Below are 13,926 nucleotides of genomic sequence, written 5' to 3' on the forward strand. Positions count from 1 at the left end.
CAAGACCCTCCAAGGAGCCAATATTGTGAATTATTTTGCTACCTCCACATGTAAAATTTCCCACAGGATTATATTTGGGCTTCTTTTTAATAATGCGAAGAATTACGATGAACCATGGCCATTATCTCTAAACTTATTTTAAATCGCAGAGGTAGTAGAACATGCACTATCTGTGATTATAGAAGGAAACCTCTGCTTAAGCTAAAGATAATACTATTTGCCCTAAACTGCACTGGTTTTATTGTGCTGTTGAACAGCAGAGAGATAAATCTGTAACTTGGATCCAACAGTGCAGGTTTTACCAGAAATCCTGGAAGTGGTAGATTTGTATGGCCGTAGTAGCTGAACTATGGGTGAGATGGATTCAGTGTGCTAAACTGAATTATGTTATTGTTTTGCAGACCTATATGTGGAGTGACTGGCATTCAGTCTTCTCAGAATCACATTCAGCACTCAGCTGCTGCTGCCGTTGCACTACCCCACTGTTCCCATGCAGGAGGTACTGGCTCATCGTTGGCCTATCGCACCCAGGTGGACACCTCTTCTTCACCCATGTTAATGTCTTCCAGTCCACAGACCCCTCAGATGCAGGAGCAAAATGGGATCTTAGACTGGCTCAGGAAACTGCGGTTGCACAAATACTATCCTGTCTTCAAACAGCTCACAATGGAAAAGGTAGGGCAGTAGGTTAAGCAAAGGGAGACGGCTTTTAAATCATACTTATGTTCTCTAGTGCAGAGAGGCTGCAAACATCTGCATCAACAATTGCAGAAATTATTAGCAAATACTGTGAAGGTTTTGCTCTCTTGAAGCAATAATATTTTGATGAAATCCTTTCTATTTTGGCTCTGTGTTGTGTCCGGGGCCTGGGCTGTTCCACAGCTGCCTCCTGTTTCAGAATTCTTAACTGAATGCTTGAAGATCCAACTTGCATGCGGCCTTAGGAGCTATGCTTTGGCTCCCCCTGTTCATCTCTTTGATATGCAGTACATAACTAAAATTCATAAAGATTTTTTTTATTCTGCTTCTTTGTGGATTTTTCTCTGAAAATATTTGGTTATCCTGATTTAAAAAAAAATAGATTCAGAGACTTTTGACATGATCATTAGTGTGGCATGTACCTGCAAGTGAACGTGTGGTGGTTTTTTTTCTGCAGAAATTCTTGTGGAAAACTAATCACTTCTGTATTTACATAGTAAGAGTCACAAATGGTATCTTTGTTTGCTGGCTTTTATCTAAATGGAATACCTTTACAGCGTTTACCCAACTCCATCTATAAAATTCATGTCCTCTTACTGTCTTGAACGCCCTCCAGTGGAGCAAGTGCTTAGGTTGAGCTAAATCTAAATTGGGGTGGCTTTGTGCTTGCTGGTTGTAGTATGTTGTATGGATTTAATTATAATCTGTTACCAGAGTCATCTGATTCGATTTTCTTCATTATGTGAGGGAAATATATAGGAGGTTTTTTCCTTAAAAAAGTAGCAAAACTGTGCATATTCTAGCGTGTTTTAAAAAAGCATGTGTTGTTATGCATACTTTGCTGCCTTTAATTTTCATTACATTATATTATAAATGTGTATATTCCAATTTCATATTCTATGTTTATATTTTATTTTAAGATTTAGTTTTGGAGTATATTTTCTAATTAAGCTGATGAGATGATTGCACATTGATTTCTATGTTAAATGACACAACTAGGTAAACTAGAGTGGTTTTGTTTGGGGTTTGTTTGGTTTGGTTTGGTTTTGTATTCAGAGAATCATATCCTTAAACCCATTATAGCACAAAGTTCTATTTAAATTATGTATACAAATTACTTCATCTTTATTGTGAGTAGTTAATATAAGCACATGCCTAATTAATCTATGTATGTTCTTTCTTTTGTTCTGGTCCCCCACACTTTCTTCTACATTGATTCTATAGTTAAAAACTAGAGAGTTTCTTTGAATTAACACGTTAAAAAAATGGCTTTAAAGTTGCTTTTCAGAATTCATCTCTACTGAAAATGTACATAAGAATATTCCAGGCTGTAAAACTAAGCACACATTTTTTTCTTTACAAGTTTCTGAGTCTTACTGAGGAAGATCTGAATAAGTTCGAATCCCTCACCATGGGAGCAAAGAAGAAGCTCAAGACCCAGCTAGAGTTGGAGAAGTAAGTGTGTGTGTGGGAGCTCTTTTTAAGGCCATAAGATATTTAACACAAGTTCCGTGATGGTCTTTGCTTTCTAGAGCATAAACCTATCAGGATTCCCAGCTTTAAATATAGGTAATGCTTATCTCCCTTCCTCTGAAGTTGTTGGTTACTTTGAAAAGCTCTTACTGGATAATATTTAGTACTTAGTGGTTTACTGTTGCCTGTTCAGGGTTGTGGTAAGGATTACCAAATGGAAAGAATTTGTGAACTCTGTTTTAAAAGGATACAACGACCCAGTTGTAACATAAATACCTGTTGTCACCTGGTCTCAGGAAGACCACAGCTTCATGTGGTGAAGGTGATATAAAAAAGGTGACATAATATTGCCAGTGCTTTGTGCAGTATTAATAGCCCTTTGGGGAAACTGATGCAACAGACTGTCCTATTTTTTGCATCTCCTCTTAGAGGGAAATATTTATTCTGAAGCTACTGCAGTTACTTACAAAGTAATTAAAAACCCAAATCCATGCCCATTTATCAAAGCTCCTTGACAGCACTTTTCATCAGTTTTAGTTTTTCCAAAGTGTGTTTACGAAAAGAAAACTTTGGGCTGCATTTGGCTTTTCTCTTTGGTTTTGGTGTGCATGACTAGGCTTTAGGATGTGCTTATGTGATAGAATTTAGTCACTGTTCGGTGATATTTTCCCTTGTACAAATAAAAGCATTAGTAGCTTCTTGCCAGCAGTTATATTTGGACTATGTGCCAAGATTGATGTGTTTTCCAAATGTTTCCAGTTGAAATTAGCATAGCATTTAGTGGATTATTTAGTGGGCTCTGTCTGCTTCAGTTTCATTCAGAAATCGATTTATCTGTTGTGATTTAGCCAGTTTCTGTTTCCTCATATGCTTCTCCATCACCCTATAGAGAAAAGTCAGAGAAACGGTGCCTAAACCCCACAACACCTTCTTCAGTTACCAGCAGCGGTGTGGCAAGGGTTCCCCCTACTACACTCGTAGGGCAAATCCAGAGTATTCATGGCAACCATGCTTCAGGTAAGAAAGAGGAGCAGAGGACACTGCTCTGCTATCAAGGCTGAATGTGTCCTTGCACAAGAGTAAGCTCATTCTTACTGTGCTTTTTCACCAACCTGCCATAAGCTTTTTCTTCCAAAATGTCATTGGCTTAATGGGAGCAACCAAAAAGTCTGATTCCTTACTGTGAGGGTGGTGAGTCACTGGCACAGGTTGCTCAGAGAAGCTGTGGCTGCACCATCCCTGGCAGTATTCAAGTCCAGGTTGGACAGCGGTTGGAGCAACCTGGTCTAGTGCAAGGTGTCCCTGCCTGTGGCAGGGGGTTGGAATTAGATGAGCTTAAAGGTCCCTTCCAACCCAAACCAGTCTGGGATTCTGTGTATATGTAGTGCAATAAAAAGTAGTTTCCTCCTCGTGGTTTCATGTGAATGGCTGGCTGCACTAGTCAGCAACTCCAGACTTCTGCTCCTTAGCTGATGCATGTGTCTGTAAACCTTGACCATCACTGTATGTTACATGGTGTCATGAAACAGTTGTAATTAGGTACTGCCAAGTAGGCGTTACCACTCTTGTTTGCACTCCCTGATGGCTTGTACACCCTTTATCTGCAGAGCTGCGAGTGGATGTGGATCAGCCAGCACACCCACTGCCCCCTGAGGGCAGCTCTTCGGAGTACTCCAGCTCTTCTTCCAGCCCCATGGGGATCCAGACAAGGGAAGACAGCTCGGACAGCGCTGAGGAGAATGAGAGGCGTAAGCAGAACCAACCAAAGAGGGTGCCTGTGTTGCCCAGCTTTGTCTAATGAAGCAGTTGTATTTATAGATGTTTCTGTCCCTAGGTTTAGAGATTCACTTAGATGGTTCAGAAAAGGAGAAGTCAGTGATGTTACTGAACCATTTCACTTCAAGCTCTACCAGACCCACAGCTCAGGTCTTACCAGTGCAAAATGACATGGGCTCCAATCCGTCCAGCCACCATGCTCTGCCCATGCAAATGATGTCAGCAACCTCTACTCACATCACCCCCATTCGGATGCTAAACTCAGTGCATAAATCAGAGCGTGGAAATGCAGACATGAAGCTACTTTCATCGTCTATGCATTCTCTTTTATCTTTAGAAGAAAGAAATAAAGTTTCTCCTGGATCTAGGAGCAGCATAAAAGTGGAAAAGAGCTTTGGAAATACAGTGGTGGATGTAATGTCTGCATCTTCTCCCCACCAGCCCTTGCAAGTGCTGTCAGGGGCCACTGAGAACATCTCACCCACTTCTACTATTAATTTTGGTCCTCGAGCCAAAGCTGTGCATGCTTCAACTCTGGACAGAGTGATAAAAACAGCTCAGCAGCCAGGATTAATAGTAGAAACGAGTACTGCTGCCACTGTAACATCCAGCACGGTCTTCCATGTGGCTCGTCCACCCATCAAACTCCTGGTGTCTTCATCTCTTCCTACTGATTCTGCCATTGCTGGACAGACTTCCTGCTCCAGTAATATGCAAATAACAGTGTCTCCTGCAATAATAAATCCTCGAACTGCTCTGTACACAGCCAACACCAAAGTTGCCTTTTCTGCAATGAGCAGTGTGCCAGTGGCGCCAATTCAAGGCAGCTTCTGTGCAAACAGCAACACAGCCTCCTCCAGCAGCCACCCCTCCATGTCTTTTGTGACCATGGCCAATCTGCCCAGCTGCCCCGCACCCAGCTCCAGCCCCACGCTCTCCTCTGTTGCCGAGAACAACTTCTACAGCAGCAGTAGCAGCAGTGGATCCGCAGGGAGCATCCCAGTACCAAACCAGAACCACCACCACCATCACCACCAGCAGCTTCAGCCGCCTGGGTGCATGGTGTGCAGCTCCTGCGGGTGTAGTGGGAACTGTGGATCAAGCGGTATGACCATCAGCTACACTAACTATTTTCAGCACCCGTTTTCAGGCCCGTCAATGTTTACTTTTCCATTTCTGCCCTTCAACCCTTTGTGTAGTAACAGCTACATCAACACGCAGCAGTACAACAGCAGCACAGCATTCCCCATGGTCCACACCACTTACAACAGTGGTATAGCACCAGACTCTGTGATGACTGGACAGTCGACGTTTGCGGTACCACCAGTGCAGAACTTTATGGCAGGGACAGCAGGGGTGTATCAGGCACAGGGAATGATGGGAAACAGCAATGGTTCAAGTCACAAAAAAAATGTGAATCTCTCCTGTTACAACTGCGGGGCCAGTGGTCACAGAGCTCAGGACTGCAAACAGCCTCCAATGGATTTCAATCGACAAGGTAAAGCAGAAAGAGGGACTGATACAAGACATGGCTTACACATGGAGTGCTGTGCTTAGCCAAGGGGAATGGGTGCATGCCCTGAGGGCTGGAGGGAGGCTGATGGCAGTGCCCTGTCTTTAACTTCTGATTTGCATAAACAAAAATTTGTTCTTGAAAGCTGGTGGGGTTTAGCTGTATTTGTAAATTGAACTTGGTTTTGTGCAGACCCAGTGCAAGGACACAGGGCCCAAGTATGGTCCAGGGTCAGACCTGGGTGCTCTGAAAGGCAAGGGGAGAAGCATGGAGGGAGGGAAGGAGCTTCTGTTGATAGGTTGCAGCTGAACTGTTGCTGCTTATACCTTGTCATCCAGGTCATCTTTGGTTCTAATGGCAAGTTCCCCTGGAAGTTTACCAGCTGAACAGCTCTGTTCCCCCTTTCCCTTCCTCCCCAAAATAGTAACCTAAATGAAGAATTACTGTTCAGATGCTCCTGAAGGTCCTGTGTTTGCTGCTATAATTTTTTTTTAGGGCATATTGCTTACACAGTTATAGCCCAGGCTTCTTCAGGAGAGAGATGAAATCCTTAATTTCAGGTGGGAAACTGCTAAGATAGAGACATTACTTTTGCTGAGAGCACTTTCTAGTCCCATTTTAATTTATTTTGATTGACATACTGTGGTGGGATAATTTGCATGTGGTATAGGTTTAAAAAATGAAATATGAACTTTTGACTGGAGGGAACTGCACTGAGGTGCTCATTTTACACAGTGTCTTGTCTGTAGTGGGTGTCTGTATTTGGTTTTATATGGTGCAGACAAGTATTTGAACACTATAAAAAGTTACTCTAGTTTTGAGGCAGCAATTGAGAGCACTGCTAAAATGTACATAATTAATGGTGTTTCTGTGGATAATATTTTGATAGTGGCCAATGGGGAAGAAGCGACACTGCCTCATCAGTCCTAATTCAGAGAACTTCAGAAACACAGTCCAATCATTTTTAATCTGAATTTCATTTCATTAATTAAATTTCCATTTAAACTATCCCAAATGAATTTTTGCCAGCCCTAAAACTATATCTAAGCCAGTGACGTTGACTGTGTAAAACCAAGCTTTGATTTTTAGCTCCACCAGCTGCAGATATACGTTTATCAGCCTCTTCTGCAGCTTCAGTGGCATGCTGCAAGCCAGTGTTCTACTGTAATATTGTTCTGTGTCTATGAAGCAGTTTGTTTTAGAAAGTGCAGGGAAGTAATGGATGTGAAGGGGTTGATGTTGTTTAATTCTTCTGTTTCCTCTCCCCCAGGTACGTTTAGGCTGAACTATGCTCCTCCCTCTGAAGGTCTTGACTCCACAGACTGATATTTTATCAACTGGCAAGAAAATACTGTAAGCCATGGAGATATAAGGAGACTGAAAAACAAAACTGAAACTTCAAGTTGCTGTTAAGCTTAATGTATTTTTTTAATCCAAAGGTGCTTTACTTTATTAGACTAGGTAGAAAATCTAGCTTAGGGGTGCATCAAACCCATTTTTGATTGCCAAATTCAAGCTTGGATCTTTTTGTTGGAACTTCTGAGTACGTGTCATAGGATTGATGGATGGTGGAGCTGGCCTGATGCGAGTACAACATCTAAGGTACTTTCTTTTTGCTGGAGCACGTTTCCATATGCAGACTTCTGAAGGTGAAATGTCAAACTCCAGGGCAACTACATTCTGAAGTGGAGGCTGAAGGTGGGAGTAGCTGTTTGCCAGAAGGACTCTGGCACCCTTGGGCTAGGTAAAATGTCTACTTTTTTTTCAAAAGTGATCAGGCACTGATCTCTGCGATTTTTAAGGATTACACTACGGAAGAATGTAAAACTCTTCAAGCTTTCTGCACTTGTAGCAGACAGTATCACTATGAGACCAGTGCAAGAGGCAAAAGTTCCAATTTTTAACAGTTGGCACCAGTAGGCTATGTGACTTAACCACACAATAAAAATCTGAAGTAAGGCTCTCCTTTCCCTTCCAGAAGAACACACATGGCAGTTTTGTTTTCTTCTGGAAACAAACTTGTACTTCATTGTCTAACTTATTACTAGATAGTGCTAGGTTCCCAGCAGTGGAATAAACTTAGTTTCCAAGGGTCCAAGTCCCAGAGACTCCAGAGTCATAAAGGCTTCAAGGATATATTCCTGTAATACACAAAACCTTTGTATCCTCTTACTGTACATAGGTCTCTTTCACAGAAACCTTATTATTCTGCTTTTGTAAATGAATTTTAAACCATCCTAAAAGGAAAAAAAACCAACAACAAAACCCTCTGGCAGCAGAGTTTGTAAGCTTTTGCTTTACTTTATATAAAAAATACCCCCTTGACTCCTACCCTGAAGCTTTTGCTACAGGATTCAGAAGTGGTAGAAGTCAAACATGTAAAAGGTAGTAAACTTCATTATTATCAAGACTTTGGAGGATTACTTGTCAGCCTCCGTTGCAATAGATTGTAGATGACTAGCTTTGGTGCTAACCACTTAGTGAACATCATTTGTGGGTGACAAATCTAAATTAGGACTTGAGAGGAAGCCAAACAAATCTTGAACTGCTAATTTGAAACAGTTTGGTCCTGTCTGGTTAAAAGAAGGTACTAATCCTCATGGTTCACCCAGGGAATCTGATGGCATTAGATGGGCGAGGCCTTCTCTTTAAAACATCTGACATCATAGCAACATTTGCTTACTGTAATTGAGAAGACACCTTGAAAGTCTGAAGCCTTGTTTATACTTGGAGATATTTCTTACACCCATTTAAACCACACCAGGACGAAGAGTATTTGTAGTGGTGCAGCCGATTTTGCTTGGAAGCAAGGGAAGTTGTATCGGAGAAGTTTGTAGAGCTGCCCTGAGGGGCCTTAGCAGTGAAACATTCATGTGAGGGGGTGACACACTAGCTTGACAGCTGAGACCTTTCTGGACCGTGTTCATAGGAAAGAAATGTTCTGGGCCATTCTTCAGTCCTGTGTTCTCAGAGAGAGGTTGTCAGCCTCACCAGGGAGATGAGCAGGAATAAGGAGCGTTGCTGGAGAGGCACAGCAACATGAAATGGCCAGGAACCAAGCTCAGTCCAAGTAGTGATCTGTGGCTTGTAGTGGATTTGGCTTCATGGAAACCCAAATCTAAATTTGCCTAACATTCAGTTTTAAAACAAACAAAAAAAGATTAATTTTTATTCCTATGCAATGAAGAAGAAAGATTTGTGTATCCCCAGCCCAGCTCACGTCCTGCAATACTGCATGCACTGTGGAGATTCTTCCTTCGCTCTGCCCGTCATAGAGGAGGTTCCCTGAATTCTAACAACCAACCTTCAGACCTACAACACTGAAGTGACGAAAACTGACAATGCAATTTACTTTGCCTTAATGAGCTTGAGACAAGGGTAGGAACAATCTGTCATACTGTGTTACGCTAAGGAAACATGCAGTTTTCAGTGGTGATGTTTACTCTTTACAGCTTGGAGGGTCTCTCCAGTGGCCTGGAACATGTGCTGAAAGCTAAACCTTATTTTATTGGGGGGGGTGGATTCACTTCTTTTAAACAATATTTTAAAACTGAATTGTATTTAAGTAAACTGTATTTCAAAACACATGCAAGTGTTACAATCCCTCTCAAAATAGCAAAAATCAACAGCAAAAAAAATTAACACTAATTTCTGTACCAGTTGTATTTTGATTTAATGCCTAAGGCTGGGCTCAGTGTCTTGACTAATATTTCTCACAGTCTCAAAACTGTAACAAAAGGACTGTAAAACTGAATTTCTGTTCAGCAAACTGTTTCATTCCTTTCTTCCGAGCTTTCTTTGGGATAGTTTCCTTTGTGTAAAGTTAAGGCTGATGTTTCTTAAACTGGCTTCTGTGTACTTTTAGGGAACAGTTTTAAATGGTGGAGTCTGGGTTTAGAGTAAGTTCAACTTCAGAGGTCTCGAGTACCTTAAATCAGCACAAGTGTTTGATGAGCTAACAGCAATTCCCAAGCCTTCCCTACACCCAGTGAGCTGAGGCTCCAGATCTGTGAGCAAATGCTGTCCACTTTAAATTACCAAGAACATCCCAAGTTGGTAAGTCTGAACAGAGTACTTTAGTACCATAAAATAATCTTTACATCTGTTTTTAAAGGCACAAATCCATCTTTTTAACCAAAAAAAGCAAGGCAGCTTGTTTTAGAATTGTAGTTCCAGCTTTACTGGCTGAAAGAACCAGTTCTTAAAGCCTATTTTTATACATTGAGAGATGGGGATTTCAAGTAAAGCTATTTATTCCTGTCTGTGTCCTAGAAGTATCAAAAGAATTAATTCTCAAAATGGATTTCACTGTGGAATAGAAGTGATTTTTAAATATAAGGTGGAAGGGACTCCTGAGTCCTCTCCTGCAGGGGCACAGAGAAGTTAGTGCTCAAGGGAGTGAGTGATGTGCAGTGCATTCTCAGAAGCGGTTTCCATTTGGGAGTGTTGGTGATGGAAAGATTTTAAATAGGATGGAATTTCCAGCAAGCTCCTCCTTGCACTGGCAGTCTGCAAGTTAAGCGTTAATAAATAGGCTAGGCTTGCCACTGAACAGCAGGAGGGCAAAGAAGGAAGCCTTGTTTTAGTAAGCGGGGTATGGATCAGAGTTCCATGAGACTTCTTCAAACAGCATATTGCACTCCCCTTTATGTGAAACCTTTTCATACCATAGTCAGTAAATCTTGGCAATTTAAGTAAGTGCTAGACTTCCAAAAATAACAGTCTAATGCTAGGCCTTTACCATTGCCCCAGTTCCATTCTGTGCTATTCCTGGCTGGCAAGCTGCAGGGTGAGAGGGTACTTGGAAATGAAACGGGGCCTGGTGGCATTCAGAGCAACGCTCCTCCCCAAAATAAACCTGACGTCATCTGAACCCCCAGAGCATTGGTCCACTACCTGGTTTTTAGTCTGGAATGCTGTTAAATGATAAGGATGTGGACAGAGAAATCTGTGACTGAGCACTTCAAGAGGCCCAGAAATATGTTGGGTGGGTGAGGCCACAGCCCAATGACACCTCCTGTACCAAACCCTTGGAACTACCCCTTTGCTCCCTTCCATTTTTCCTAACATAAGGAAGAACCATGTTGGTACTGAAGCAGAAAGCAAATCTTGTGTGTTTGCAAGTGCAGTTTAACAGCTTCTCTTGAACATAACTTTCCACTAGGAATGAAAGAAACTCCTGTTACATTTGAGCCATTTCTTTTACTTCGGTCAATTCTAGTATTACAAATTGCGCATGTAACTTTATAAATATTTTAAATAGTTTTGGAAATATTTAATATTCAGCTAATTTGATTTTGAATTGTAAATGTCAGGTATTCTGGTATTGGGATTTTTATGTTTTATTATACTTTGTTAAAAGTAAAATTGTACATTTTTAGAATGTTTTTATCTGAGTAAATTTAATGTATGGAAAATAAAGAGTTAAACAGAATCCCTTTGTATTTTTTGTTTTGCTTGGGGGGGGGGGGTTGGTTTGTTTAAAGGGGCTTCATCTGTGTGAGGGCTTCTCCTGCCTGGCACTTACCAGGGGCTTTTCTTTTTGATTCCTTTAATTGCTGCTGCTGTCTCTCCACCCATAGACATCTGGTTGTGAAGCACAGACTTGTGCTTGCAAATGCTCCGTTCCCAGCTGAGCCAAGGAAGCCAAGCTGCTCTGAAAGGATTTGTTACCAAGAGTATCTGTGGCCCAACTCTGGTGCCTACCCATGGCAACATCATGGGGGGACAAGCAGGGAAGCTTTGGCCCCTGTTCTGTAAGAAGGTGGCAGCTGAGCCTCTGGGCTCCACTCAGCCACCTCACATCAGCCCTCATGTGCTGACTGCAGAGCAAGGTATGGGTTGGGGGTGAGCAAGAGGAATTGCCACCTTGCTGTGTCCTTAAACCTTCTGTGGCTGGTGCCTGGGCTCATTCCAGAGGAGCAGAGTCCCACTTGTGAGAGCATAAGGATTCTGAAGCCATGAGGGAGAGGTAGGTCAAGCAGGAACAGCAAAATGGAGATATGCAGGCACACCCTGGGCTCAGTGATCAGCACCAGCAGGTCCTGTACCCTAAGTAAGCTGTCTAGAAATAACCACACGAGCTGTTGGGATGTAATCCATCTGTATTGGCACTGTATTAAGTTTAAAAAAGCAAAATTTGTACAGGAGTATCAATCATGTAATTACAAGTATGGTTGTCAGTTATGAGTTAAACAATTCCTTACACGAACAAAACTAAACATAGAACAAGCTGCATTTAAAAGTTTACATTGGAGTACAAACACAAAGAACAATAAAAAATCCCAAGTCCGTCAGCCTTGTGAGGGCAATGCGTGCAGAGATGTGTAGGTAGTACAAAGTGTACACCTTGCTGAGCTAGAGTGCTGAGGTGCAGTAGTAGTATTGCTTCTTTTTTCCCCCATTATAATAAATTAGCATCCAGTAACAGTTGCAGTTAGTTCACAGACACATAATATACATGAGTAATCTCATCCTGCTACGCTTCACTTGACAGCAACTCTAGAGGAGAAACACAGGTCCTACGCCATACTGTTTCTCTGCACAGGCTGCTTCCCTGCTCAGGACAGGCCTAATACCAGGATCTTCCCAATCCCATGCAAGTGGCAGGAAACATCAGTGATGGCAAAAATTATTTGCTCATCTCTGGACAGCAGCTCCTGGGGCTGAGCTGCTTCCAAAAGCCATTCTCCCTGACCCAAAACAAGTGCCAGACTGGTTAAGCAGCATGGGCTGGTAATTCCAGTGGCAGGTCCGAGTTTAGTGCTAGGTACAACAGGAGGGGTACAACAAAGCCATTGGAGGGCTTGAACATGCCAGCCCTGCCGACAGAAGGAGCGAAGACAGGTGCTGCTCATCTCAGCCAGCTCTGGCCTGCTCCATGGCTGGCCACACACATCCCAGCAGCCCCAGTGCTGCTAGCAGGTCCCTCCACTGACTCCTCCTGACAGGCTTTGCTGAGCAAGGGAAGGGGCAAACCTCCGTGCTGGGGGGGGGGGGGGGGAAATCTTTAGGAAGCAAGCTCATATGAATGGTGTTTCACTGAACACACAGGAATTGGAAATTCATAACAGACTGGAGTTTATTTCAATGTTACCTGTCCATGTATGTATTTTACATTTAAACACTTCCTAAACCTACAATAAAGCTGTGGTGTTTGGTATGAGTATTTCAGAAACTGGCACCGTTCCTACATTTGAGGTGCCACAAAAAACAGAGACAAAAAGAGTTGGACTCTCCCAGCTCACCTCAAGCGCTCGCCTTTAATCACTGCAGCACTGACACGAGTCTGACTGAGCTGCAGAAGACAAAGCTCCACTCTGGAACATTAAAACATATTTGCATAAGAAGCCTTCCCATTATTTAAAAAAAAGAAAGCTTTAAGGAATCAGGGATATTTTCTATAAAACTGTCACAGAACACTTTAGGTACTCCCTGGTGCCTGTTTGCTTGTTAAAAGTCAATCAAGTGTCCCTTTATTTGCAATGGTCACATGCACAATCGGGTTCCATTCATAAAGTCCAGAAATGTAAATGTGCCTGTGTGGAATATTACAGCAGGTTTCAAAGCTGGAGGCGCTCATCTATACTGTTTGTCACAAACAAAGCAAAGTAAGATGAGACACCTGCTAAAGCAAGACTGTGCTAAGGTACTGAGAGCATAGGTGACATCTGTTTCTTTTCCTGGGGAAGAGTGGGGGTAACAGCCAAGGGTAAACCAGAATGCTAGGCTAGAAACCACTTGCATGTCTTAGACGGAAGACTACACTCCAAAAGTCTCCTGAGAGGCATACACCATGTACAGGAATCCATCCTCATCCTTCTCGCTCTTGTACACCTCGGATATGGGTGTGGAAACACTCACCATGCTGTGTCCATTCACCAGGAGGAAGAACGCCTGGTTGGAGTTCAGCTGCAGGCGTCGCCTGTGAGGGAGAGGTTAGGGGAGCAGAGGAGGAAGGAGTGTGACAGTGATGACTTGGCATTTCCACACACTTCATAAAGGCTTTACAACAGATGGCAAAGCAAAGTCCTCCACCACTGGCAGCAGTAAGATGACCCCACACAAAGCAGCCCTGCCACTGGAGAAGGCATTTGCTTCCCACCTCAAAGTTCTACTAAGTTCAACTACTCAGCCCAGTCAGACATATCCACTGGCAGAAGCCCTTATTCCTCTAGAAAAGCTCCACTTGACAAGGCTTCTAAACTGAAGGGAAAAGGAGAAGCCAAGGTGATCCTGGTACAACCAGGGCCTGCAGGTCCTTGGGCTCACACCTTAGCTCATTAAATCATAGAATCATAAAACAGTGTTGGAAAGGACCTTATGATCATCTAGTTCTAACACCCCTGACATGGACAGGGACACCTCACACTAAACCATCTCACCCAAGGCTTCATCCAACCTGGCCTTGAACACTGCCAGGGATGGAGCATTCACAACCTCCCTAGGCAAACCATTCCAGTGCC

At 42.8% G+C, this 13,926-nt stretch overlaps 2 protein-coding genes across 7 annotated transcripts in view; one reads left to right on the forward strand and one right to left on the reverse strand.

Annotated features, from left to right (window-relative positions):
- The window catches only part of LOC133276329 (zinc finger CCHC domain-containing protein 14-like), a 77,552-nt gene extending 70,683 nt beyond the window's left edge, over positions 1–6,869 (forward strand). The window contains exons 8-13 of one of the 2 annotated variants that reach the window (XM_061467044.1): positions 402–675; positions 2,063–2,154; positions 3,062–3,189; positions 3,780–3,920; positions 4,007–5,446; positions 6,732–6,869. In XM_061467044.1, the coding sequence (XP_061323028.1) occupies positions 402–675; positions 2,063–2,154; positions 3,062–3,189; positions 3,780–3,920; positions 4,007–5,446; positions 6,732–6,787 (2,131 nt within the window). In that variant the 3' untranslated portion in view covers positions 6,788–6,869. Of the gene's footprint in view, positions 1–401; positions 676–2,062; positions 2,155–3,061; positions 3,190–3,779; positions 3,921–4,006; positions 6,355–6,731 lie in introns of those variants that run through there. The other variant, XM_061467043.1, reaches the window with a different exon arrangement.
- Positions 1–13,926, reverse strand: part of LOC133276338 (microtubule-associated proteins 1A/1B light chain 3B) — a 38,571-nt gene that overhangs the window by 6,690 nt on the left and 17,955 nt on the right. For 2 of the 5 annotated variants that reach the window (XM_061467067.1, XM_061467071.1), the window contains exon 4: positions 13,325–13,385. In XM_061467067.1, coding sequence (XP_061323051.1) covers positions 13,325–13,385 — 61 coding nt within the window. The other 3 variants (XM_061467072.1, XM_061467069.1, XM_061467070.1) reach the window with 3 other exon arrangements.

Source organism: Pezoporus flaviventris, unplaced genomic scaffold, assembly GCF_033815535.1.
Source record: "Pezoporus flaviventris isolate CSIRO_AGI_PZ_B2104156 unplaced genomic scaffold, CSIRO_AGI_Pfla_v1 ptg000044l, whole genome shotgun sequence".
Taxonomy (NCBI): domain Eukaryota; kingdom Metazoa; phylum Chordata; class Aves; order Psittaciformes; family Psittacidae; genus Pezoporus; species Pezoporus flaviventris.